Source organism: Prinia subflava, chromosome 6, assembly GCF_021018805.1.
Source record: "Prinia subflava isolate CZ2003 ecotype Zambia chromosome 6, Cam_Psub_1.2, whole genome shotgun sequence".
Lineage (NCBI taxonomy): Eukaryota > Metazoa > Chordata > Aves > Passeriformes > Cisticolidae > Prinia > Prinia subflava.
This window is the reverse complement of record NC_086252.1, coordinates 8,018,670-8,046,368: the sequence shown is the minus strand read 5'-3', so window position 1 is coordinate 8,046,368 and position 27,699 is coordinate 8,018,670. Positions and strand designations below refer to the sequence as shown.

Genomic DNA, 27,699 nt, shown 5'->3' with positions numbered 1-27,699 from the left:
GCTTTCTTCTGGGGCTAAAACTCTGAAACAGAAAGAAACCAACAGCATAACTTCTGCCATTGGCAGGTTTTCCTCTTCCAGGGTCAGCTGTGATTATGCTTTGCTCTTTGTGGCCGTTTTGGCTGTTGCTGCCATGTGTACAGGGGCCCATCTGGAAATCTGTTCCCAGCTTTAGCAAGTGCTGACAGCGAGTTCTGTTCACAGTTTGGGCCCGTGTTTGCAGCAGCTGCACACTGAGCACACCTGGGCTCCTCCTTGGACCCCAGCAAGGCAGGGTCTGGGTCCAGTCCTGTGTCAGGGCATGCACAAAGCCTTCCAGCCTCCCTGGGCATTTCCACCCTCCTTTAGTTGCAGGGTTTGGAGTGGTTCTGGCTTTGGGGGTGTTTGTTTTCCCATCTTTTTTCACTTCCTGTGGCTGTTGGGCTCAGCTTTTATTTCATGTGTTCAGGAGTACAGGAGTGTGTTTCATTTTCCAGATTAGAAAATGCTCAGAGGTGTAATGAGGTCCTTCCACAGTATTTAATTATCCATAATTAAAGGCATCTACACAAAGCAGCAGATTTTCAAAGACTATTCCTGTGTTACATTGCTAATGAATTAAGTAATTAATTGGCATTGAAAAAATACAATAGGAAACATCAATCTTTTAAAGTAAAGCATTTTTTAGGGGTTTTATAAAATCATTAACTCGTATCAGGTCAGTAGCTGTTTTAATGTCTAAATCCCCCTTCTGGCTTAAAAAAACCCCTAAGGCACAAAATGAATGTGCAGAAAACAAGGCAGGGAAGGGCAGCTGAAGAGTGTGGGAACACTCAGAATTGGGGAAATTTTGGAAGTCATTGTCCATCACTTTGCCACCCTGTCCCACAGTTCCTTCCCTCTGCCATAAGGTGTGAACCAATTCCCATCACACTTGAGGAGGCAGTTTGCAGCCTCAAAGCTTCCTGTTGCTGCAAGTCCACTGCGGTTTTGGGTTTAATTTGAATAACCCGCATCCCCTCAGGAGTCCGCACTGCCCCGTGCCTCGGTTTGCCCAGTGCACTTCCCTGTCCCGGGGAATGTGGGAGGATAACAGGCTGTGAGCTGTTCAGATCTGTGGTGCCACTGAGTCCAGAGGTGAGCAGGAGTTTCATCCAGGAGTTAAGCAATAAAAGCAGATTGCAGAGAAGGGTAACAGAGCATTAGGGACATTTGGGCAGGAGGGATGCAGAACCTCATGTAAACACCGTAATTTTTCCACAGCCTTTGATAATTCCCAGCTGTTTCCTCACAGAATAACTGTCCTGTCCCAGCACACCAGCACAGAGTATAAAGGCCCGTGTGCTCTGTGGCTATGCCGTTCGTGGTGACACCCAGAGTTATGAGCAAAGGAGAGGACCTTCCTCTTTTCATTGGGTGATTTCACTAAATGCAACTGTGCAAAACCAGCACCACTCATTTTATTTCTATCACCAGCCGGACTCTGCACGGCACCATCTGAAAGCCTCCTGGAAATGCCATGGGTACCAATAATTCAGGGAGCTGAAGAGCAAAACCTGGGACAAAACATGGATTACAGCTGCTTCTGCAGCTCCTGGAGAAATCAGGGCAGATCCCAGCAGAAGGGTTCAGGGGCCTGTTTATTCCACAAACACCAACCTGTGCTTGTCTCTTCTGTCCATCAGACCGAGGTGCGCCCGTCCTTGCAGTGCTTTGGTCTCCCCACGTGTGTCCTCAAGATCCAACCACACATCCTGCCCTGCCCCTTCCATTCCCTCCTCCTCCTGTTTCCTCAGGGGATGCAGATTTTGGCACAGCAGTGCCATGTCCTGTCTCTCTTAGGCAGGCTTAATGGTTGGGGTGGGGTCAGGGAAGATGTGTTCCTGATTTTCCTTTTCTGTGCCACAGGCAGGTAATTAAATTCCCCACATAAACCAAGAAATGCTGTTTCTGCCATTGTGCTGTTCCATTTCTACATGTAATCCATCATTGGTATGGATTTGCATAGAAATGGGAGCTTTGCCACTGCAGCCCATCCTAAATTTATAGGGATGAGAACAGGCAGATCCAAAGGCTGATGCTGTAAAACACCCTCCAGAAGATCCAGCCTTTGACTGCAAGGGGAACCTTTGTGGACTGACTTCAACTTTTAACATTAAATTCCCCTTTCACGTGGGTCTTACCTGCCCGTGGCCGTCATTTCTGTGCCCATCATCAGGGAGGTCCCAAGGCTGGGAATGGTGGTGAAGGCAGCAGGAGACGGGTCCTGCTCAAAGTCAGCAGCAGAAAACCCAACAACCCAAACACAAGCCAAGAGCAGGAAGAAAGGGTTTCCACAGCAGCTCCTTCCTTACATGGAAAGTTTTATCTTTGCTTGGAAATCCCATTTCTAACACAGCCTCACATTCAAAACCACCATCGGAACAGTCTCCGGGTGGGAAACCAAGAGGGGCCGTGCTGGTGCCCTCAGGGCATCGCATTCACACCATGAGGGCAGAAAGGCCTGAGGGCATTTTCCATCAGCTGAGCCCATCCCACAGGGACCTGGAGTGCAGGGATGGTGCTTTCCAGACAGGAGCTGCGGGCTGATCCCCAGCACGGGGCTCCCCATGGCTCAGGAACCCTCACTGTCCTGGCAGGGCCTTTGTGCCAACAGGCACCGGTTCCACTGCAGCACTGGGTTGGGTTTGCAGCACGCTCCACCTCTAGTGGAACAGCTCAGACAAATGTGTGGCTATCCTGGTTCTTCCCCACATTTTTTTGCTCCTGTTTGATACAAAATGAGCCCAGTCACAGCTTCCATTTCATTTATGACTGATCTGAAAAAATCCCCTCACCCCATAAAACATGGCACAGCTGTAGTGACCAAGTTAGATTCAATTCTGGCTTTATATTGGGTTGACATGAAGCCAGCTCTCTTCCATACATCATCTGTGATTGCAGTTAAGCATGAAATACTGTTTTAATTCTTACACCAAATGTGGGATTTTTTTTCTGAAGGAAAAAAGACATAAAAATGTTAAAGTGGGCCATAAAAATCATTATATTTTCACACGAAGCGCAACCAATAGGCGAATAAGTTGGCTGAAAGCTCACAAGACCCAGGGAAGAGGTCCCGCTTGTTATTCTTTGGTTGTGAACCTTTGCCTTTGAGTGGAGATGCCTGGGCAGGGAGCACGGGCCTGGTGCTTTGGGATCTTCTTTCCCTAGGTGGGGGCGTCCTCCCATGCCTGCATGCACCAAGAGCTGTGGCTGCACAAACACTACAGCACACCATGCATGCATTTCTATTTTTATTTCTCTTCAGCCAAAGGTTTAGTCTCTGGAAGGTCCAACTTTTCCTCCCTTTGGCTGTTGATTTTATTGGTAACATTGTTAGCTGATGCAGTAGTTTAATGGTAGTTCTGTTAATGGATTTATTTTAAATTAATCTGTTTGATACCAGCTCAAAAAACCCATCTCACCCCACGCTATGTTTGAACCATTAAAGAAATTAATGTGCCTTCAGTGCTGTTGGAATTAATTTTGGAAAGTTTCTATTTAGACAACTTTTTGAAAGCCTGTTACTTACCTGAAAGGTTGAAATTACCTCAGAGTAGCTTTCATTGCCCACAATTACAATCTACCTGCATTTAAAAATAAAAAAATCTATGGTATTCTCCCAAAGCTTTACACTGTCTGCAAAAAGATTTTTAAGAGCTAATCCTGTTTGTTTGCTCAGGTAAATGCTGAAACACACATTTCTCCCTTAATACATGGGTACTGCTGGCTTCGAGGTGTCACGATTTTCCTGCTGCAGCCCAGAGTGTGCACAGTAAAACCTGGTTCAGAAATCCTGCTTTGGATGCACAGTTCCTGCCTATGCAGTGCTGGACCCTTTGCCTTTGTCCTTTTTTTACCATACACTAAACTTTTCAGTGCTGATCAAGGTATTTGCACACACAGATCCTTTTAAAATGAAGAGGAATTTGGTATGTAAATCCCATAGGTGACTTTGAAAATGCCAACCTGTATTTTACACTAAAAGGAGGGAGAAAAGCCCTGGATTTGCAGAGGAGTCTGAAGCACTGGGAGTTGCTCTTGTGCTGTCTGGAGCTGATCCATGTGCTGGCTCTTCCAGCCGGGTGAAGCTCGCTCGGTTTCCCTTCAAGGCTGCCCCCGTTCGGGTGTATGAGTCAGCAGAGTGAATAAGGGCTATGAATTTGATACCTGTTAATTTGCACTGCAGCAGTTCCCAACCCTGCTGGCCAGCAGCCCCTAAGCCACAGCTGGGTTAGAAACGCAGCCAAACGGGCAGACTGGGGCGGGAGGTTTTGCAGGGAGCTCCAAGTGCACTTGGATATGCTCTGAGCTTTGATTTTGGTGCACTTGGGATCAGAAACAGAGGGGCTGGGTGCACAGGACTGGGGGAAATGTCCATATGGGGAGGCATCATCTGAAGCAGTGGGAAATGTCCTGCTGGCATTATTTTCTTTGGTGTGCCCAGATCATGAGCCTTGCTCCACCACCTCCATGCTGCCTTCCCCGAGGGAGCTGAGCCAAAGGTCTGAGCCAGAGCTCTGCTGCCCCAGCACGGGCAGGGTGGGTTGGGCATGACCATCCAGAAGCCATCAGACACTGGAAGCTGTGGCTGCTCCATCCCTGGAAGGGTCCAAGGTCAGGTTGGGCAGGGCTTGGAGCAGCCTGGTCCAGCAGAAGGTGTCCCTGCCCATGGCAGGGGGTGGAGGTGGATGAGCTTTAAGGTCCTTCCCAACCCAAACCATTCTGGGATTCTGTGCTCAGCCTTGGGCTTGGTCCCGTGTTGTGCAGCTCATCCTGCAAGCACAGCAGATGGAGTGGAGTGGGGCTCCACCATTTTCAGCTGCTGGATTTTAGCCGTGGAAGGGACACTGTCTTCATTTGTCTTGGTGAGGGATGGTGTCCAGCCTGTCCGTGGAGCTGGGATCGGTATCGGCGCCCATGGACGTCAGCGCTCCCAAACAGACAGCTTTTAAATTGCACCCATAGATCTTCCCTGCACCAAAACGTCCCTGCTCCAGTATTTAGTGATGCCTGAAGTTACGTCTCTACATCAAATTAAGTAACTGTGCTATCAATAAGGAGGAGTAATGTGGTGTATTCCCTTCTGGATGTCTCCCTGTCCCTCATTTGTTTGCTGCTGCTGATTAAGACGGATAACGAGCCATGAGTATTTTTCTAACTGCAGTGCAAAGCAGCGAGGCCTAAATCAGTCTCTGTCACTGGGTGCCAGCTCACAATTTAGGGAACTCGAGTGGGGCCCCTGCATCCATGAGACTCCAAGGCTGCAGATACTTGGGATTGTCTGAGCAAAGCCTGGATGCTGTGACCCTCTCGGTGTGCAGAGAGCCAGGAGGGGATGTGGGGCTGCCAGGAGGTCCCTGCCCCACTGGCTGGGGGCTGCTGCTGTGTTCTATTTTCTTTATTGTGCAGCTGCATCACTGGCAGAAGTCAGTGGAACAGCTCCCATTGCCCTGAATTGAGCTTTTCACCTCCCCCTCGCCTTCTTAATGCATTCCTTCTAATGGTGGAGGGCTGGCTTGGAGTGAGCAGCTCAGATTTAATTTGGACAAGGATACTGCAGATATGTATGTATTTTAATGCAGAGATTAAATAACTTTTAGGCATCTTCAGGCACCCGGTAGTGAATTACATCTGGAAAAATCTCTCCTGTAAACAGGCAGTACTTGAGAAGGGCTGTTAACATTGTCTTGTGAGCAGTGAAAAACGCAGGAAGGATGGAGAAGAGCTGCAGACCAGCCTCAGAGGAGAGCAATCCTTCGGGGCAGCGGTGCGCACGATTGAAAGCTCATGGATGTCTAGAAGGTGCCACCAGATGACTCCAGGAGCTGTTAGCCAGAGCCAGCAGGGTTTGTTCACAAATGAAGAGAGAAAAGGCCCTGATTTTCCAACATTTTACAGGACAGAGTGAAACTGAGGGCATTTATTGGAGGTGCAATCTCTCCCTGGGTGGCTGGACAGGGCGGCAGAGGGAGAGCGAACCTTCCACCTTGGGGGCACTCGAGGAGGAGACACTTGGGAGCCACAGAGTGACAGGACAGGGGGGATGGGCTTAAACTGACAGAGGCCAAGACTTTCTTGTGGTATTTTAGAATATCAACAGCAATGCAAAAAAGGGGAGGAGAGCAATTCCTGAGCTTTTGAACAGCAGGGGGTTGGAAGGGTGCTGGAGCCACCACTGGCCCACTGGAGGGGGGTTTAATTTGTGGCACCCAGGCTGGCATGGGTTGGTAGATTCAGTTCTTGGTGCCTTCTGAAGATGGAGCAGCACACAGATTTTATTGAGAGGGCAGATGATGCAGTGATGCAGTCTCTGCCTCACAGGAGAGCTCACTGCTGCTGAGCAGGCTGAGACGCGGCTTCCAGACTTGGTGGTGGTCGGGATGGGGACGCTGACCTGAAGCAGTCCCATTTCCAGCCCTGCAGGAGGCTCTGTGCACATTGGGTGGGTGATGATGGACTTTGGAGTCCAGGGGGTTCTTCTGCCCTGGTGTTTGTACTGGGAGGAGCCGTGTCCTCTGTAGCAGGGAGGACATGGACATCACTGCCCCACATCCTGAGATTGTGGCAGCCCCGTTCCCAGTGCACCCTCAGGCTTCAGCCACGCTCCGAAATTTTTCTCCATACCAGGCAGTGAAAACAAGACTTCTTCCCTCCCCAGCTCCTTAATTAACGTCACAAATTGAGCTTTTTTCTTGCAATCTGAAGTGATCACATAAATAGCATTGGCAGAGCTAAATGAACATTTGAAAAGATCCTGCAGGATCAGCAGAGAGGAGCGGTGTTAACCTCCAGAAACGGAGGCCGTCATTAAGAACAAGATGCTGGTTTTCCTTCCCTCCTGAGCACAGAGTCCAGCCCGGACATGGAAAAAGTCCCAGGCACAGGCAGTTTCTTGCCTCTGTGACAGACCCTGGAGATTCTGCTGTGTCTTTCCTCCTTTTCTGTTGGGGATCCTTGTGTGGATTCCAAGTGTTATCCTCATTTGGTCGCTGCTTTGCACGGGGTTGTTTCAGCAGCAGACACCATTGCTGGAGACTGCCTGTGGTGTGGGATGCTCATGGTGAAGCCTGGGAGAGGCCTGTTTGGTGGAGACATGCAGAGGAAAATCTGCCTTCCCACTGGGAAGAAACTTGGAAACTCGGCTCAGTAGAAACACCTCCCTCAGGCCAAATCACACTGCCAACAGCAAACCCCCATGCCCAATTGTGTTCATGGTCCAGCTCCAAAAGCAAAGTCATGGAGCCTCATTCAGCCGAGTGAACATCCAGGGGGATGTTTCAGGATGTGTCCATTCCTAAATACTGTCAGGAAACACCACAGTTTTCCACTTATCCCTTGCAATTTCAACTGTGGGGCACTCCCCTTGGGAGCCTGAGGGATGGCTGCTGGACTGAGCTGCTGTCTTAACACGGCAGGTCAGCGTAGCCATCAGCACCTCTCTCCTTGATGGAATCCATGGACTGAGTAAGCTGAATTCTCCTGGGGTCAGCTTTAATGTTTCCTAAAGGGATGGGGAGGCTCTCAAAGAAGTGGCAGGAGACACATTTTACTGAGGGGAAACTACCGCTCTTGCTGGAATCAGAGGCTGCACAACGAGAAGTTCTGGTAGGGATGATGAGCTTTGTCTGGGGCAAGAAGCTATTCAGGGCACATCTGAATATCACAGTTGGCCCGAAGTGGTGCATGCTTGCTGTTTGATTAACATTTGATTTCCTTTTATTGCTTCTCTGCACACACAAAGCTAAATTCAGAGCTGCTGACAGCCACGGGCAGAGCTGCTGAGTTCAGTAAAAGCCATCTGAGGAGTCACAGGGAGCTGGGGGACGCTGCTGTTCAGCACCAAGTGGCTCCAAGGCATCAGCTCGAGCCAGGAGAGAGCCAGGAGAGAGCCTGGCCCCCGAATTCCCTGCGGAACAGGGGTGCAGTGCAGCAGGGTCATCACCCAAGTACCTGATCTTCAGCAGATGGTTGTAGAATTTTCCATCATTCTCCCCAAACAACAAACCAAATATGATTTTTTTACATCTCTCCCATCAAACCAGCATCTGAATGTCTCTAATACATCTCCATAAAAATCTTCACAGCTGTTCTAGCAAATAGCCTGGAGTGCTGCAGGCTTTTATGAGTATTAACTATGTTAAGCAAAGCAAATCTCACTATTACACTGTCTGTGGGAGCAGCAAACTTCTCCCATCCGTCTCCCTGAGCAAGGAAAAAGGGTGATTAGTGTCCTGTTATCATCAGAGTCGTGGTTTAAGATGCTTTTACCAAGAGCAGGACGACAGCCCTTGCCCAAAGCAACTTCTTGTCCCTGCTGCAATTATCATCAGTACCCTGATGTGCTTGACATGTTATCAAATGTTTCTGTCTTCCTTTGAATAATAATCAAAAACCCCACACTGCTGTTCTGTGTCATTCTCTGGGGGTTGGATTTGGCAGACCCTGGCCTCATCCAGTTCTTCCAAGCAGCCACGGTGGGAAAAGCTCGGGCCAGTCCTCAGCAGCGCTGGGTTGGGGCCCTGAGCTTTTGAAATGCTGGGAAGGAAAAAGAATAGGAGAATATTAGATGATTTAAAAGAGTCTGTTGAGCTCTGCTGCATGGCAAAAAAAAAAAAAAATAGGACTTGATTTCTTGCTGTGGGCTCTGGTTGTGGTTTTAAGGGCTGCAGCCACTCCAGGGCACATGGCACAGCCATGCAGATCCCCAGGTTATCTCCACCAGTAGCTGCCAGCTCTACAAATCCCAAAGTTTCTGGAAAACTCCCTGGTGACTTGTGCCATGGCACAGAAAATGCCGCTTGGCTGGAGCATATTTTCACCTAAATTCCAGCAGTGCAGAGTCCCTCTCTTGTGCCTCTTCCTCATGCCCTCATGGCAGGTGCAATGCTCGCTGCATCCCAGGCTGGACAAACATTGGATCCAGTTTTCCAGTGTGAAGGTGGGAGAGGTTAAAAAGGGAAAAAAAAAATTGGAGGGGGAGAGACTGGCTGATAGCGATTGTGCTGGAAAACTGGATTTCAGGCAATGGGAATTGAAGTCAAATTGTCACAAATGCAGTGTGGAAATTTTGCCTTCTGTTAGAAATCCATGTTTCTGTAGGGATGGGGATGGCAGTGGGAGAGAGAGGATGCAATAAAGCTCCATCCAGCTCACTGTGGTGAGCAGAATAAAACATTTCATTCAGGCAATGCAGAGGGGGCTATTTTCAGAGTTCTGGGAAAGAAAAGACCCAGAGCCCAAATTAAAAGTACTGAAGTCTGTCAGGAGAGAGGCAGAACATCCCACAGGAGAGCAGATGTTGGTAGAGCCCTGGGTTATGTTTTCCTCCATTTTGCTAAAAGCCAAGAGGAAAGGAAACAAACCCGGTTGCTGTTTTTTCCCTCAGTTCAGCCCCTGCCAGCAGCCCTGCCTCACCCATGCTCCTGCTCAGCAAGGACAGTGCAATCTCCTCTTAGGAGCGACAGGCGGCTCCTTCCCAGGATCCTGATGGAATTCCCCTGCTGGCTCGGGCAAGGAGGGGCAGGTGGAGCAGCACAGACCTCCCCAGTGCCACAGCCTGTCTTCCCAGGCCCTGCCCCTGGAGAAGCTGCAGCCCTGGGGTACCCCTGTCACCCCAGGGTCTGTACAGGAGCCATCCAAGGCATCGTTCTCGGGCCCTTCTGTGGTGGCCTGATGAAGATGGGTGTGAAATGTGGCTGTAGAGCCGTGTTTGAAGGGGCCTTTAACGAAGGCAGGAGGGTGTTGAAACACAAGTAACATCCAGGCACCCTGAATGAGTTAAGCCCAGCCCTGCCAGACTCGTGGCCTGTTCCACAAAGGGTCCTGAGGAGCACCTGACTGAATTGGGGCACTCATAAACAGCTGAGACTGTAAAACGTGGGACCCTGGCACTGGGCTACAGCTCAGCCTGTTTCCAGCCTCCTTTAGGGACCCTGTTTCCTTTTCCCAGCCTTTAGTCTAAGAGTTAAGGAACAACTTGCCCATAATTCCATCTCTGTACACGCTCTTACCTTTGGAATGCACCTCATGCACTGGAGGCATAGATTAAAACTGGTGGCCAGTCAAGGGGTGACATTTCAGAGCAGCACTCGAGCCACAAAACACTTTTCAAATGTCTTTGTGCTTCCCTGACGCCACCAGTGTGACTGCCTTGAATTTTTTGTGTCTGCTGCTGGCTCTGACATTAATTCTGGCACTAAGTGGTGAAGGAGTAAGAGGGGAAGAAGAGAGAGCTTGCAGAGGAAGACATAGGCAGCGGATATTTGTGGGGCTTTTATGAGGAGGAGGAAAGGGCTTTAAGATCCCTTCCAACCCAACCATTCTATGACTGGAAAATAAGATCCTTGCTGACTTGCTGCTCAGCTTTGATATTGTGTGAAGAAACAAACAAACAAACAAAAAAACCCAACCAACCAAACAAACAAAAAACAAAACCAAAACAAAACAAAACAAAACACCCACAACCAAAAACACCCAAAGCAATAGTAAGCAGATTAAAAGAATTACCCTTGAGGAAGATTACCCAGAGGTTATCAGAAAGCTCATCTGAGAGGTGATGCAATAAATAATTTTTGGTTAATAGCTCCAAGCTGGTGGGGGTCCTTGGGGTTACCTGGTGTTGGAGCATGGCTGTCAATGGCCCTAGGGTGGATTGGCTCTGGTTCCTGCAGCTCCCTGCAGGCTTGCCAGGCTGGAGCAGTGAAGGCTGGGCTGTGTCCTCATGCTTGTCCTCATGGTCTTGTCCATCCTGCAGTCAAAATGTAAGGAGAAAGAGGCACTAAATTAGTGGTCAACCCAGTAGAAAAAGCTGAGTGCCAATGCCATTTCTTCAAGAGGTTGGGTGCAGAAACAGAGGAAAGTTTCAAGGCCATTTCTTTTTCCTTTTAGTGCCAGAGGGCAACCAAAAAATGAGAGAAGGGATTGCAGTGGGTGCAAGGCTCGGCACTGAGCAAGGTGGGAGCACTGCTGCAGATTCTGGCGGTGGCATGGCCAGAGCTCAGCACGGCGCTGGCGCGGGGTCCCTGCCTGTCCCAGGCCTAGAGCAGGGCTGCTGCCCCCAGTCCAGGCACGGAGCATTCACCCTGTCCCCCCGTGTGTTCCTGCAGGTCCCAACTGCTTCGCGGGCACCACGATCATTCCCGCAGGCATCGAGGTGAAGGTGGACGACTGCAACATCTGCCACTGCCACAATGGGGACTGGTGGAAGCCGGCGCAGTGCTCCAAGCGCGAGTGCCAGGGCAAGCAGGCTCTGTAGCAGCGCCCCGGCCAGCAGCCGCTCACGGTGACAGTGACAACGGTGACGAAGGAACGGCTTCGGTGCTGCCCGCCAGCTGCAGCAGGGTCAGCAGCAGGCCCTGCGGGGGTGCCACGCAGCAGAGCTCGGTGCCTGCAGGGAAGAGTGTCCCCGTGGCCCTGCAGCTCCTGTCCCGCTCCACACGCTCCGTACGCGGTGCCCAGGGTCTGCTCTGCCGTGGGAATCCCAGTGCTGGGACTGGGGGAGGACAGCAGGAGAGGCCCGCGCACACTCCTGGCCTGGCCCTGCTCCGCGGCGCCGATCGAGTCACTGCTCTCACTCTCTGCAGTGTGGATCGGGGGGGTTTTCACATTTATTTATTTGAAGGGGTTTTGCTATTGTGATGATTTTTTTTTTTTAAGTCTCTTCCTAAGCTGGGATCATTGGGACAATACAGCTGTGAGTGGAGCAAGAGATGGAGCATTTTTATTGTGTCCGTAAGCGCAGGTGGCACTAAGGACAGGAGGGAGGTAGAAATTAAAAGGGATGGGGGGGAGGGTTAAAGAAACCTCCAAGTGGAATGTAACCTGCAGCAGGACCGAGGTAGATGCACAGGTACAGACTGGACAGCCAAGGCACAAAGCTGTATCTGTGTTACACTTTCTCCACTGAGTGGGGACAATAAAGATGAAGACACCTACACAGTCAACGTGACCTTGATGGGAGCAGAGCCCACAGCAGCTGCACGGGCAGGCTGGGGCAGGCTGGGGCAGCCAGGCAGAAGGTGCTCCATGAAAGCAACATCTTATCTGGCTGGCTTGTTGTGATTCCTGGCTGGGGCAGCAGTGGTGGAGCAGAGGGAAGAGGGCCCCGCCTGTTCCTGGTTCCTGGGCTGAGCATGTGCTCCCCTGCCTGGTCCCATCCCGAGGCTGCTCTCGTTGGAGCCAAGGGCAGTGTTTCCTTGCCTTCAGCGACAGCAGGTCACAGTTAAAATCTGGGACCAGCCCACTCTGGAGCTTTCCAGGAATGCCCCTTGGCTGTGGCAGCAGTAAACGGGCTCAGCTGGCAGGGCAGATGCTTTGCTACAGTGGGAGGGAGGGAGGGAGGGAGGGAGGGAGCAGCCCTGGCTCTCCCTGGGAGCATCCACACTGCCGGCCATACAAGCCACGGTGCAGCAGGGCTGGGCTGGCTCCTGGGAGGGCTCTCTGGACAGCAGCTCCTTCTGTGCCTGCCTGCCAGGAGCAGAGGTCCCTATCGGCCTTTCCTGCTTTCTCAGGCTGCAGCTTCCAGGCGATGCTGTGAAAGAAACCCCCAATGCCCTCTCCCTGCCCTGCCTGCCCCGGGCAGCACAGGGGCCTTTCCCATCACTGTCCACGCTCGGTTCCTGCTTTTTGGCCAGTGCCGCAGGGGTGGTGGTGCTTGTTTTGTTCAGAGGTCAGACTCCAGTCCAGCACCTGCTCTCGACAGTGACGGCAGCAAATCCTCCCCACAGCATCCTCACCGAAGCAGATCAGGCTCGGTTTGTACACACTGTTGCCTTTATACTTTCATTTCTTCCCCATTTTGGTGTTGTCCTGAGGGCAGGGGTGGGAGGAGCACTTAGCACAGCAGCTGCTGCCCTGTGGCTGAGCACTGCTCCCTGCAGGCCGAGCTGGTCCCATCGCAGACGCCATCGCCACATTTCTTTGTAAGCTGTTGCCTGTCAATGACTATCCAGATTCAAAACTTTCAAACAATAGTGTGCCTGAAACTAGTGAGAAAAAAAACAATCTGTACAAATGGGAGGGAGGGGTCCTAGAAACAATATTTGATGTGTAAAAGACTATATTATTAAAAAATTATTTTGTTAAATATAAAGTGTGTGAACCAGCAAGAAAACCCCAAGGTTACAAATTTGTGGTGTATTTTACTCTGCTGATCAGCAGCCCCTCGAGCTCCCAATTGCCCATCTCATCCTTCACATTGCTGGTGAGTGCAGCTGGGCTGGGAAGAGCAGGTCTGGAGCCTGGAAGTGGCCGTGAGAATCCCGTGGATGGGATGGGCTGCTCAGGAAGTGTCCCAGCAGTAACTCAGCAAACCAGCTTTGCTTTGCCAAAGTTTGTGGAGCTGCCATGGACCAACACGGCTCCCAGGCTCTCGTTTGAACCTTCATCTGCTTTTTTATTACTTTTACTGGTGCCATTTTATATTTGATGCCATTTCCTGAACACAGAAATTTGCTTTCAGTTCACAAACTCCATTTGGTACCTCCAGATGCATCATTATTTACACTGATTAGTAGTTACTCTAATTAATTACAGCTTAATTACTGTAGTTAATGTTTGTACAGTGCTTGGAACAAGTACAGCACTATACGTGCCACATATTATTATTTTCTTCGTTATTAATTAAGCACCATCTCCATTCCATGCTGTGCTCCTTCATTATTTCCCAAGGAGTCACAGTAGCGCCCTTACCCCCACCCAGGAGCGCTTTTCTCCCAGCTGCCAGTGGGATGCTGCAGTGCTGGAGTGGCTGGGAAGAGCAGTGGGATTGCTGAGGAGCATGGGAATGCTCAGGAATTTGCCTCTTGCACGGCACTGTGAACAAAATGGGGAAAAGAGGCAGATGGGGGGGACCCCTGACCCTATGGACCCCGCACAGGGAGCTGGAGCATGCACAGGGTCACACGAGGGAAAGCCCTGCAGATCCCATCATGGATGTGTCTGTGAGGGCTCCGTGCCTCAGACTGTAGAAAGGAATCTGATTCCCCGAATCCAGCAGTGTCACAGTTCCACTGAAGGATCCACAGCTTTTCCAAGCACCAGGGCATCAGCCCAAAAACACTCTGCTTCCCATCAGCCTCTCAGGCCAGGGCGGACCCAGAACTGAAATCCCACCAGGCACTCTCCAAACACACTGCAGAATTTCATCCTCATCCCAATCTCCTTCCTTCTTTTTTTTTTTTTTTTTTTTTTTTTTTTTTTTTTTTTTTTTTTTAGATGTTGTAGTTCATTTCTTCCTTTAATTAATCACAGCTCTGGGCCAGCCAGACCCATTAACTACTCTTCTCATTTAGACCTTTCAGAGATGCAGTTGCAGATGCAATTTAATTTGTTGACCCGTGATCGATAGCAATTAATACCATCTCTTTAATCTTGTTGAAAGGTTCATCTTGGGCTTCCAGAGGCTGCCAGCTGAAGGAAAAGGTGCCAGGTACACATGTTGTTATCAGATGGGGAGCACAACCTCCTCCGTGGGCACCGCCCTCCCCATGCCCTCAGGCTGGCACTCTTGAAAATACAACAGGTATTTGTAGGAGATGGAGAAGAGAAGGTGGATAAAGGCCAGGGAAGACGCTGAGGGGTAAAGAAGAGCAAGGGGCTTGGTAGGGCAGAAAGAAGGGGAAGGCAGAGTTGGTGGGTTGGAAAAATGAGGGGAGATAGAAATGGCACAGCCTAGCAGATGTGGCTAGAATAGGGAGCCAAAGGGACTCGAACTGGAGCAAACGAGCAGGTCAGAGAGGGGACAGCTCAGGGGCAACACCTTCAGCAGCAGCCACAGTGAATTTTGCAGAAGAAACAGACCCAGAGTCAGAAGAAGTCCTTCCTCCTAGGGTTCTTACACTCAAACCTCGCTGATCTCACTCAAACCTCACCATCTTTTGCCCCCCAAAATGCAGCAGCTGTGTACAGCTCCCTCCTCCTCCTCCTCGCAGTGGGAAAGCCCATCCCAGGAGCATCACCTTTCCCTGTCCTCATTAATATGCCATTAGTCGAGATTGTTTTATAATTAGAGAATTATTTCCTGCACACCCCAGGGGGAATGACTCAGCTCTGGAGCACAGCAGGGCAATGTCTTGTACCCCCAGGAGAGCTCCAAACCAGGCTAAGCCTGGGAAAATCCCGAACTTGGGGCACTTCATCCTGCCAGTGCTCCTGAGGCTGCAGGAGCTTCAGTGGCACACACTGAGCTGAGTGCCCTGGATGCCAAATCCTCTGCAGCAACCCCTGTCCAGCCACAGCTCAGCTGGAGGTAAAAGCAAAGAGCAAATCCTGGGATTCCAGCACAGCAAGAGCCATAAAGTGTTTCTCTTTGGTGGTTGTTAAAGGGGAAAGAGGGCCCATGTGGATACAGGGCAAATGAATGCCCTTTACATAGCAAAAGGACAGGCGTTTGCAACAGCAAGTCAATAGAGAAAATGAAAAATTTATCAAGAATCCACCTTCCTTGTGGTGTGGAAGCTTAGCTTTTAAAGCACAGGGGATGGAGGGCATGGAAAGGAATTGCCTGTATTTATATATTTAGCATCATAGAATGGTTTGGGTTGGAACCTTTCAGGGGCCATCTAATATACCATATGGATTTATTTTTATTTGCAGATTGGCTACCTTTTATTCCCTTTAAGAGAAAAAATATTTTTACCGTGACTAAGTCCAGTACCTAAGAGAGCTCTACTCCCAGAAGATGCCAGTTCATGCCCCCACTCAGCCACACACAGACAGAGGGATGATGATGCACTAGGAAATGGGAAGGAAAGACAAAACCCAGCACAGAAGCTAAGCCAGGCTCCTTGGGGATGGCAGAGCAAGATGGGGTCCCTGCCAGCAGTGGCTGGTCTCATCCCTTTCTCAGGAGTTCACATCTTCTGACTGTGCTGGCTCCCCTGGGGCCACCATTTCATAGAATCAGGGAATGCTGTGGGCTGGAAGGGACCCTAGAAATCATCCCACTGGACAGGGACCTTCCACTATCCCAGGGTGCTCCAAGCTCCCATGTCCAACCTGGCCTGGGACCCTTCCAGGGATGGAGCAGCCACAGCTGCTCTGGGCACCTGTGCCAGGGCCTCAGCACCCTCCCAGGGAAGAGATATCTGCATTTAAATAATGAATTATTTCAATTAGTTATGTGCATCCCTGTGAGCTGATATTTTCTCGGCACTGGGCTTCCCACAAAAGAAGGCAAGGGCGTGGGTATGGCAGCACCAAGTGATGCTCTCTGACAGTTTCAGGGCATCCTCCCCGACCCCCAGCTCATGGAGCAGCCCTGGGGCTGGGACCTGTGCCTGAGCCTTCCTGCACATCTCCCCACGCTGGTGGCACACCCAGCCAGGCGAAAGGGCCTTCCTGATGGTATCAGATCCAGGAGATGGTGATCTGAGGAAAGACAGGCAGAGAGGCAGAGCAAGCACAAGCTATTAGACTTGTGGGACAAAGCAGGATTGCAGTAATAATTAATGCCACTATTAAAGATCCTCATTTAGACTGTAAGGCATCTGGCACTGGGAAGGACACAGTGAAGGTACTTTTGGTCATTAAACACACACAATGTTCCATGCTGCTGTTGTCTTGACAGTGATAACCCATGAAAGCTTGAAGAGAAACCGCCAGCCCATTCTCCCTCCTGGTTTCCCATAGGGATTATCCTGTTAGCCATATGGATTGTCTCTTCAGGTATTCCAGTGGTGCCTTGGCTCTGTGTTTGGAGAAACAGCCAAATCAAAGCCTAGGGAGTTCGGGAAGAAAAATCTTGTGAATCTGGAAGGCAAAACTCCAAGGAAGGAGGTGAAAAAGGGGACTCGCCAGGCTTTCAATTGTCCTTCCAAACGATGTGTGATGATCAGAGACTCACAGAAAAGTTGGGATTGGAAGGGACCTTTAAAGTCCACCTAATCCAACCCCCTGCAGCCTCAGTCCTGCCCTGGAGGACTGCTGGGAAAGGCTGCAATAAAGGCAGGGTGAGGAGTTCAGCTGGTGTGCTGAAAAGTGTGGCCTGGAGTGCTTGTACCATCCCCAACACTGCCACCAAGATCTTGGCTAATAAACATCGGTTTGCTTTAAGAGACAGGGAGCAGTGGTCCTTACTCTTTTCATTACCTCCCTGACTTGGTGCATGCACCCTTTGCCGTGCCCAAACAGTTTTCTGGGCTTCCTAGGGCCCAACTCTCTCTCTTCCTACAATTAGGCTGTGTTTGCCTTTTCTCTCTCTTTTTTTTTTTTTTTTTTGTCCAAAGGACAAAAGCTTTGAGAAAGGGAAAAGATAAAAATGTGAGGAACTTGCTCTCCTGCAAATAATCCACTCCCATACACGCTGAAAGGCTCATTTTGCAGTCCATTAAGCTCCAGTTAATGCAGGTAGAGCATGTCTGGCATCGAGAGGATGGTAGAGGTTTCGGGGTTTAATTTTCCTCAGATGGAAAATCCTATACGTTCCTGGCTGCTGTCGGCACTTCAGCAGCGCAGCAAACAGGCCCCGCAGGAAGCGTGAGGCCAAGGTTAAAGCACTTCCAAGTCAAGATACTGCCAGACCCAAAGAAGCGATTTCCCATTGTATTGCAAATCTTCTCGCCCTTTATTGGCGTGAATAGAAGCCGCAGAGCCAAAGGGGTGCGTGGGGACTCATTGGAGCTGCAGATGGCTTTAAATTCCCCCACCTCTCCCTGGATTCAAGGTTATCCCCCCGCCCGCCCCTTGGGCTGATTGCATTTCCAAACAAACAGCGCTGCCCCTCCCTGCCCCGCCAGCGTGAGGGGAAAGCAAAGGGAGACGTGCCTGGATAATGCAGGGTGCTTGTTACGGTGCTGTGAAGCTCCCTGGGCTATTAAACCCTCCTAAGAAACATCCTAAATCCCACTGCTTTTGTCAGCAGCGTGGAAAACAAATGGAAGGAGGCGCAGGTGCCTCGGGCGAGGGAGCAGGAGGCACTTAGGGAAAGACAATCCTGAAAATCATAGCACAAGTGCCATGGGGGTTCCCTGCCTGCTCCTCTTGGTGCTGCTGAGAAGATCCAAGGCTGGTCTCCATCCAGCTGGAGCACGGGGACCAAATCACCATTTGCAGTCCCACCTCTCTGCATCCTTCTGGATTTGAGGAAGAGGATCACAAACCAAAGCCAAAACCTCCCCAGTGTTTGTCTGCCACCCATCAGTGTGATGCCTTCTAGCAGAAATACGGGAACTTTCTTCTGTGAAATCACGTTCAAAGCAGAAATAAAAATGGAAGGCAAGATCCTGCAGGTTACACCAGCGTAGAAATGGAAGTTTAGGTGGATGCACCCCTGAATTCCTGACCACTGAGGGAGCCACCCCAGCAAGGGAAGTGTCAGTGCCCAGGCTTGGCCTGCTGCCCCTCTAACCCTGAGCAGGGCACAGAGAGGCTTTGAGAAGTCCACCCACGCCACAGACCTGCTCTGTCCTTTTGTCAGATGCTCTCCAAGTAGTACTACCCAACCATGGCATTGGCCTTAAATTTGGGACTAAAAACACTCTTTAGAGAGTAAAAACACCTGCAGAACATAACACACAGCAAAGATTCTGCTGCCTCCATGTGCAGGGACCACCAGTGCTGCAGGGAAGCCCTGAGGCCTCACAGCCTGTTAACCTATGGAGAGAAAAGAGTAACCAAGCAGCTCAGAAAATGTGAAAAGAAAGAAACATGAAGACAGTTGAGCTTCAAACAAACAGAAATTTTGGACCTGAAGCTGCTCCTGGAGAAGATGCAGGGGTAAAAACTGGCCTCATGAGAAGATGCTACATCCAGCACCAACAAGAGCAGGAATCTCTAGTCATTCCCAAGACATGGTCTTAAAAGCTTCATTTCCAACAGGAAATTATGGCAAGAGGCCACTCCATCTGATTTTCTCATGTCTGTTTGGTGATAAGTGTATCTTAATCCACTGCCAGGTAATCTGCATCACCTCTCAGACCCTGGAAACCCGTGCCTTTGGCAGGTAGAAGTGACCTTGGTACTTTTCCAGGTGTTATTTGGATGCCCTGAGTAATACCAAAAAGAGCAAAGGCTGGAAATGCAATACTGGGATAGGTCACACCAAAGCCCAGGACAATACAGTGACATTAAATTAGTGCACAGACTCAAATTCCTAAAGAGGAGCAGCTGATATAAAAGTGATGCAACTATCGATGCAACCTATTATGAGTTTTATTCTTGCTGTTTTTTATTAACCCATTTCTCATCCTTGCCCTGCTGTGGAAATGCTGCACGGCAAAGGGCTCACCTGCAAAACAAGAGCTTTATGGCCTGGCCTCAAATAGATCATTTGCAACGACAACAAGGGCTATTAATAAAGTTGGGGGCTAGGAAATCGCAGGGAGCTGTGCTTCACAGCACTGCAAGAGAGCCAACTTTGGGGAGGAAAATGAAATGTTAACCAAAAAGCCATTTCCAAGAGAAATAGTCCCTCTGTACATCATCAAACTAATAAAAGTTACATGCAGTCATGTAACAGAAGGAAATTCTTCCTTCTCCTGGTCACAAATCATTTTAACCCCATTTCTTCGTGTTCTCAGGCTCAGAACACAATTGCAGGCTTCTGTCAGCATTGGTGGTGAATTTATGCAGCTCTTTACTGCTCACCTATTTCTCATCTCGGTCTTTTTCATTAGTGAATCATGGAAGCATTAATTAACTTTTAAGAGGCAGATAGCAGGTTTGTTTTTTCTTCTGTGGATCACTGAATCAAAGGTGGGCCTGAGTTGTTCAGTTAGAAGTGGAAATGCAGAAATGGAGAACAGCTACAGGTCCAGGTTGTGCTTGCAGGAAACATTTTAAAATAAAATTTTACATGTAATAAAGGGACCTAAAGAAGTATCCATTTCCAGAACGGGCCCAGCCTTTACCAGCTCTCCTGCAGATGCTTTACAGGTTATTTTTTTGCAGAAAATAAAACCTATTGCAGTGACTGAAGAGGAACACAGCGCTTTGGAAAAGCTGACTGAAGGGATCAGGTTGCTGGCAGCAAATGGAAAGGAAAATCTGGAGATGGGGGCTGCTCTTTGATCTTGGTGATGGAGGAGAGGAAGAGCTCTGGCAAGGACAGCCATGGTCCTGCACAGCTTCAGACTCCGGGAGATGCAATGGCCTGGCTTGGACCTTAAAGCCCATCCAGTTCCACCCCCTGCCAGGGGCAGGAGCACTTTCCACTATCCCAGGTTGCTCCAAGCTCTGTCCAGCCTGCCTGGAACACTTGCAGGGGTGGGGCAGCCACAGCTTCTCTGGGCAACCTGTGCTAAGGGCCTCAGCAGAGAATTTCTTCCTGACTCTAATTTAACCTGCCCTCTGTTGGTTTGAAGCCATCACCCCTTGTCCCATCACCTGATGCCAGGAAGTGGCTTGTGCAGAAAGAGTTTGAATATTGGGGTGATCAGCTGTATTTTATGGGCTCACATAAAAATCCCATCCGTTATTATTGAAACAATAAACGCTGTAGGCTCAGCACTTCTGGGAGGTTTGTTCTGAAAGAGAAGACCTCTGCCTTCCCACCAGGCAAACCCTTCAGTGGGCCCTGCTGAGGCACAAATCACTGTGAAAGGTGTGTGCCACCTTTCTAAATGAAATGTTACTGCAGCCACAGGTCTCAAGTGTCCCCTGCAGGCAGGCAGTTCGATATTTATAATCACTTAATAAACACATGAGAAATGGCACAGTACAGCCCTACATAATCTGCGTGCAATGATCCTCGGTGACAAAGTTTAAGTGACCAAATCCTTTCCCAGGTCTAATGATATTTTGCTCTAGTAAGCCAGTGATATATCTCATATGGCAAAAATAAAGCACTCATGCATAAAATTAATACAGTAAGCTTTGAAGTCATAAAGCTTTCAGCCTGTGATATATGAGATGAGAAAACGACCAACAGGTAATTCAAGTTCTCCCAGCATCTTATTCCCAACAGGGTGTAGGGTCACCTGGGCATTGCATGATCAATCCAGGCTGTTCCAGAAGGAGATGAATTGTTAACCAACCAGTTCGGGCACCCATCTGGGTCATGTGCATAAAATGCCCTGAGAGGACATGGGTGCCAGGTTCTCCTCATGGAGGTCAGATGGTTCTGTTCTTTCCAAACCTGCATGAGAAAACTTCCAGCAAATTGCTTCCATCCATTTTGTTCCTCTCATTCCTTGCAGAAGGGCTCATGATGTGACAAAAGGCATTAGGTCCAAGTCTACCTGCTCAATTAGCTGCCTCTTTCTAGGCAAGCTTCCCAGCTGCACAGCAGAAACAACAATTCCCACATTGGCCTCCAATAAAATTGGGAACAATTTCCTAGAAGTCCTCAAAAGGCATGACAGCAACGTGCACAAGCAGCCTGTGCCACACACTGCTTGCAGAAACACCAATCTATTTTTCACTCCTGTGGAAACACAAACCAGGCACCTCAGGACAGTGACACACTGGCTGCTGGTTGTCTCTGAGGGGCTGCACCATGGTTCTGGGCCCGTGTGCTCTGGCAGACTGCCCCCTCACAAACTGCACAGCCCTCCAGGAGCTCCTGCAGTGGTCTCCTGTCCCAGTGGGAACTGCTGTCCAGGGAAACTTCCCCAGTCACCTTGAGAGAGTCAGGAGCCATCCAGAAAGTGAGAGCAGACGGGGAGAATCACCCAGCAGTGCCACGAGTCTGCAGCAGGAGGGAGGGCTGCCAAAATGCATTGCCACTGCAAAACCTGCTCCATGCAGCACCTGGGGCGCAGGAGAGCAGGGCACACTGGTGCAAATACAAAACCCTCCATAAAGATATCCCCACAGAACTGTTTGGGTTGGAAGGGGCCTTAAAAACTGTCTTGGCCCACCCTCTGCCATGGGCAGGGACACCTTCCCCTGTCCCAGCTTGCTCCAAGCCTCATGCAGCCTGGCCTTGGACTCTCCCAGGGATGGGAATCCACAGCTCTCTGGGCAGCATATTTACACTCAGTAGTGACAAATATTGCAATTACCTCTCTGCAGGTGTGTTGCACACCTGACTGCAGTAACTCAGGGATGAGAAATGCAGCCCTCTAAGAGCCCTGAGAGCACAGACACTGCTTGCTCTGACTGTGGGTGCAGCACAGATTCCACACAAGGACACGCTGCTGACTCCGTGGTTCTGCAATCCCGCCCATGGTTCAACCAGAAAAATAATTATCCTTTGCATGTGAAACGATCAAAGTGATTAAAAAAAATCAAACTCCAGCTCCTCAATCAGGAACGCTGCCAAGCTATCGAATCAATAGGTTGTTAGATACTTGAAGTATGGGATCATGTGAAAGCTATCAAATGATTTCTTTGTTAATAAACTGCTACAGTAATTACCATTAGAATAGGAATGGAAAGATATGGATCAGAAATGGAACACTGTGAATGGTTTCTCATTAAGTGAAATTAAAGCCCGTGGGATTTTTTTTTTTATTTCCTTCTGGCCATGATTCTGCTACGTTTGAACTTGCACACCCAGAGCTGCTCGTGCACCCTGCTTTGTCTGTCCCCATTTCACCTAAAAATCTTCATGTCGCTGAGCCTTCAGTAATTTTTTGTCTGCTTCCTCTCCCTCAGTGGCAAAGGGGGACAGGGAATGGGGGCTGCAGTCAGTGCATCACAGGCTGGCTGTGCCACTCCTTCCTGTGGGGGCTTCCAGCAGCTTCTCCCACTCCCCAAACCCAATACACACTGAGAGAGGAGGCACTACAGCAGCAGAACCCAAATTACTGACTTTCAAAGGTCTGCTGTGCTAAAACACAAGGTTTCACTTACAGAATGTGGCAAGCTCCTCAAATCATAAACACATCAGGAGGCAAAACAAACAGCCAGCCCCGCTCCAGCCCTCCCACTTGCCACTTGGGATTGTTAGAGTAATAGACTTTTCCACTGAAACAGCTTGACCTTGTCTAAAATGCAGGTCAGAGGATGCAATGAGACACTCACAGGGTTCAGCTTCGCTCTAATTAGTGGGACAGAAATTGTCATGCTGGCTTCAGGGGCAGGAGGGAGAAAAGCACTTGCTGCAGCTGAGGAATAGTCCGGCTGTCAGAGCCAGCGGAGCTGCCCACACAACCACCCCGACTTCCCTGACATCCCCCCTCCTTCACCCTGCCCGTGGCTGAGACCACACAGGAGGAGGAAATGCCAAGCAAGTAATCCTGAGCAGGTCTCAAAAACCCCAACTCTTTTTAGGAGGAAGAGAAAGGTTGTGGAGGCTGTTGAACACCTGAAAGGTGTCATTCAACACCTGCTAATCCCACTTTACCCGCCGTGCTCAGACAGGACAGTATTAACAGCCCCACAGCTCTGCACATACGGAATTTCAAGTGCTTCCAGACCTCCTGTATTTAATGAAATCAGTTGTCTTCTACTAGCACATAAAGAAGAAGGGGGGAAGAGGACTAATGGATGTACATTAACCTTTTGGTACTAGATTTCCCACTACCAGCTACTGATGCAAAGTGCAGCAGAGGGAAACGCCGGGGAACCCGGAGTGTGGAACTGCTCTAATGCAGGGAATGAGGCTGAAATTCGGGAGGGGGCATGGGAGCAGGGAGCAGGGAGCCATGCAAAGGTGGTTACAAGTGCAAGATGATCAAAGAGCTCTCCAATCTGCTTTGGGCAGAGAAACCCTGCAAAATAGGCTCTGGAGAGGTGAGGATTCACCAAGTGAGCTTTGCAGCTGCCCCTTTAGCAGGGGGGTTTGGCTGCTCATCCCAAGGGCAGAGCCTTGAAGCCTCTGTATAAAACCTCTTCCATTGCCACAGGAATGCTGATGGGCAGTGCAACACACGAGCTCCTTCCCAAGTTCTTGTACTGGCCTTGGCAGCTCCAAAACAATGATTTCCCTCCTCCATCAGGTACCAAATTATGTTTAAGATCATCTCTTTGAAGATAAAAGAAATAGCAGGAGCAGCCTGGATACAGTGTGAAGCAGGAACAGAAGAAGTGACCATGGCAATGAAGAGACAGAACAGCCCCAAATGCCTTTATTTGAGGGTTTCTTCACTTGCTGTGTCTTCTGCTTTGAAATTGTAAGTGCTTTTCTTCCAGTGATGTGAAGAGAAAGTGGAAAGGATGAGCCCAGAGTGAATATATACATAAAATACAAAGAGAGAGTTGAAATAGTTACGTTAATGTGCACTAATTATGTGTGGGACTATGCAGCACATCCCCAGGCCTGGTTAGAGCCTCTCTCGCTGCTGCACTCAGATGTGTTTACCTGCCATGGTCAAACACTGCTGCTCTTGCCTGTAGTGCAAGTGCCACCCCCATTTCACAGATCACTGTGGTGCCATCCAGAGACTGCTCCAGAGCCAGCACTGCCCTGCCTGGCCTCCAGGAACTGTGGCTCTTTCCAACTTGTGGATCACAGTGTGCCACAGCCACAGCAGGAGCTGCTGCGTGTCATCACTCACTCATTTATGCATGGATTTGGGAGCTTCTACTGCATTTTGCATTCACAGCCTGTCTTTCAGTCCAAATCCTGCTTAAAGTACCTGACTGCACGCTCCCCAAAACCAAGGGAGAATACAAGACTGTGTCCAAACCTGGTGCTGATGGAAAGCTGCCTGCAGCTGAGCTGTGCCCATCCTTCCTGCACCCAGATGCCCTGCACACCAACAAGGCTTCGTGCTGAAACACATGGGCCCTGGAAGGAGGAAACAGAAGCAAGCTTATGGGCTTTTCCTTGGATTTGACAAACGTAGATGGAATGCAACAAGACCAAATCAAATCCTGGCCCCTTTCTCCCCTCCCCAGTTTCTCTGCCTGTTGGTGAGAATCTCCCCAGTGGCCACAGAGGTTGGTGAAAGCCTGAGTGCCCCACGCTGGCCCAGGGTGCAGGGTGGGCACCAACACCCAGCCAGCTCCTTGGGCAAGTCAGGTGTCCTGCTGATGGCTGGGACACCACATCTGCAGCTCCCAAGACCCGAGCCTAGGTAGGGAGAGCCTCCTTCTGAGCCCCAGACACTGCAGCAGCTGCTGAGTCTGTGCAGGCAGTTCCTCCATCTCTCCCTAACTGAGTCAAGGTTGCTTTCATCAAGCATTCTAGGAGGCCACTAAAAGCCATCACTGGAAAACCCCCAAATGCTTATTCCAGGCTCTTCCCAGATGTTTTCACCACACCTTGTGCAACAGGTACACAGCAAGCAAAGAACCAGAGGCCAGAAACCTTGTCCTGTGGGTGGACCGAGCTGGGGAGAACATCCGCCTCTGATTTTGCAGTTAAACGAAACTGTGACTTTAATTTACTAAAAGCTTTCTGCCTACAACCACAGATAAAATTGTTCAAGCTTGGCTGAGTTTAAAACCAGAACCTGGCACCTCTTCAGAAGCACGTTAGTGAGCTTGGGGTAGAAAATTTTCCCACTCTGACAGGCACAGCTGCTGGGACTCAACTGCTGAGAGCAGGAATGAAGCATTGCAGGGGGCACGGGCTCCAGAGGCAAAGCACATGGGGTCGGGGCAGCATTTGCATTAATAACAGTATTGTTTGTAAGAGGGCTTTAGAAATGATGCATGCCCCTAGGAGCAGCTGGTTTGGATCCAGCCATGCCAGTGACCCTGGCTTTACACAGCCAACCTGAGGGCACATGAAGGAGCTCAACCCCAAGCACAGCCTGGCTCCTTTGCCCTCTCCCAATCCTATCATTTCCTGCTCTTCCAAAACAAGCCTGGGGGACACAGCCAGGCAGAGCATATGGCATTCCCCTGCTGCACAAGAGAAGAAAAAGATCCAGCACTGCAGACTTATTGAATTAAACATTATTGTGGCTAATGCAATCAATAAAGCATTGATTGCATTATCCGTATTAATATTTAATTCAATTAAAAGGCTCACCGTTTCTTTTTTTCTAAATGTTCCTTCAGATCTTTTATGCCGCAGAATTAAATTTTGCTAGACCATGAATTCCAGCTAGACCCAAACCATGGCTGATCTGGGTTCCTCCTGGCACCAGCTGCTCAAAGCTGACACTTCCAGCAGAGCAGGAAATCCCATTTCCCTGGCCAGGCTGCCAGCACACCTAGCACAAACCCTGCACAGAGGCTGGGAGCCCACCCCCCGCGGGGGATTGGGAAGCACACAGCTGTGTATCCAAAACCTCCCTTCAGAGGCAGAAGGGGCAGCCTCCCACCTGCTGCCCCCACCGAAGAGCCTGGCTCTTCTGAGCATTAGCAGTTCGCTAAACTAGCAGGAAATTAACCCAGCCCCACACTAGCTGAAGAAATAAGTACATTTTTATCAGTCCAGCAAGCTGAGCAAGACAGCCAGCTTAGCTGCTGCTTCCCATTCCGTTTTTTAATCCCTATTTTAACCCTGTTGCCGCTGTGTACCCGTTTTGCAGCGGGGCTGGAAAAGGGAAGCCCTGGCCCGCTGCAGCCGCCGCGGCAGCACCGCTGTGCTGGCAGAGCCGCTCCCGCTGCGGTGACTGTCCCCGAGCGGACACAGCCCCGCGGGGGGCTCGGAACCCCACACCGCTGCTCTCGCAGGGAAGGAGTCCCCGCGCCTCTGGAGCTCCCCCGGACACCCAGGGAGGCGCGGTAAGGCAGCCCAGGGCGGTGCTGCTCCCTAACTCCTCCCAGCCGGGGAGCAGAGCGCTTCCTACCCCCGCTGGAGGCGGACATCCCAAGCCCTGCCAGCCCCGGGTGGCGGCCACCCCGCGGCCCTCGGCATCTCCGAGCAGGGAATGACAGCAGGGAGTGACAGCGAGGTCTCACACACGCCGCGGGAGCAGACGGCTCTCTGCTACTTCATCAGAGCAGACCTCCTGCCGGGAATTAAATTGAAGAGCAAAAAGTGCATCTTCTCCATAGGAAGAAATGGGGGGAAAAAAATAAATAAAGGTGGGGAAGCTTCCTCCCCTTCTTCCATCTGATTACACACAAAATGTTCTTCTGCTTTTAAGGGCAATTTAACACTGGTTAAACTACCGTTAATTTAAATCAAACGAGTCTGAAAAGACAGAACATGCTGCCCTGCTATTAAAAACAACTGCATCTCCATTTGTTCCACTGAGACACTGCTGCCCATTTTCAAGGCAATACTACCTGGCTGTCCACAGACCTCTTGCTGTAGTTTTTAAGCCTGCTTTGTTGGCTCATTCCCCTTAGATATCAAAGATTCAAACCTTTCCATCAAACTGCTTAAGGGAGTAAAGGCAGAGAAAGGACATGGGGCCAAGCTGGTTGATCCCAATGAATGAGCCCCACTTCCAGGTGATCTTCCAACACTGAAGTACAAAATAGCCTAAGGAGGAAAAAGGGAAAGCTTTGCTCTGCTGTGTTTCACAGACCTGTCCTCAACAAGATGCCAAGAGGCTGCTACCCAGACTTTGCTGGCAGTTCAGCCAATGGACAGGACAGGCCAGGGCTGAGCTGCTCCTGCCCAGCTGCTGTCAGCACTGCAGGGCTGGCAGGGAGGAGCTGATGCTTGCCTTCCCTCTGCCGCCCTGGCAGCAAAGCCAAGGAGCTGGAAGCAGCACAGCAAGCACGGGCAGGGGCAGCAGATGATCCCTGTGTTTATACACTTCCCCCAATAACCCAAACCAACATGCAGTTTTACACCAGGCCACAGTGCCCATGCAGACAGCTTTGTCCTGAGCACAATGCAGGAATCTCATCAGCCAAGATGCAGTTCTTCTGGAAGACTGCCACAGAAAGTAACTGCTCCAGAATAAATCTGGTCTTAAGACACTGGACCTATGGAGGAAATGG

General features: G+C 50.1%; 1 protein-coding gene and 1 long non-coding RNA gene across 3 annotated transcripts in view; one reads left to right on the top strand and one right to left on the bottom strand.

The window, feature by feature from the left end:
• VWC2L (von Willebrand factor C domain containing 2 like) overlaps positions 1-12,016 on the top strand; it is a 41,061-nt gene extending 29,045 nt beyond the window's left edge. For both annotated transcript variants that reach the window (XM_063400102.1, XM_063400100.1), the window contains one exon: positions 11,127-12,016. In XM_063400102.1, the coding sequence (XP_063256172.1) occupies positions 11,127-11,177 (51 nt within the window). In that variant the 3' untranslated portion in view covers positions 11,178-12,016. The remainder of the gene's footprint in view (positions 1-11,126) is intronic.
• On the bottom strand, positions 16-26,512 carry LOC134551965 (uncharacterized). The gene is made up of 4 exons (XR_010080729.1): positions 26,320-26,512; positions 24,534-24,634; positions 10,634-10,768; positions 16-8,556 (listed from the first exon to the last, which is right to left on the bottom strand). It is a non-coding gene; the product is annotated as an uncharacterized LOC134551965 (long non-coding RNA).
• Positions 26,513-27,699: the final 1,187 nt, after the last annotated feature.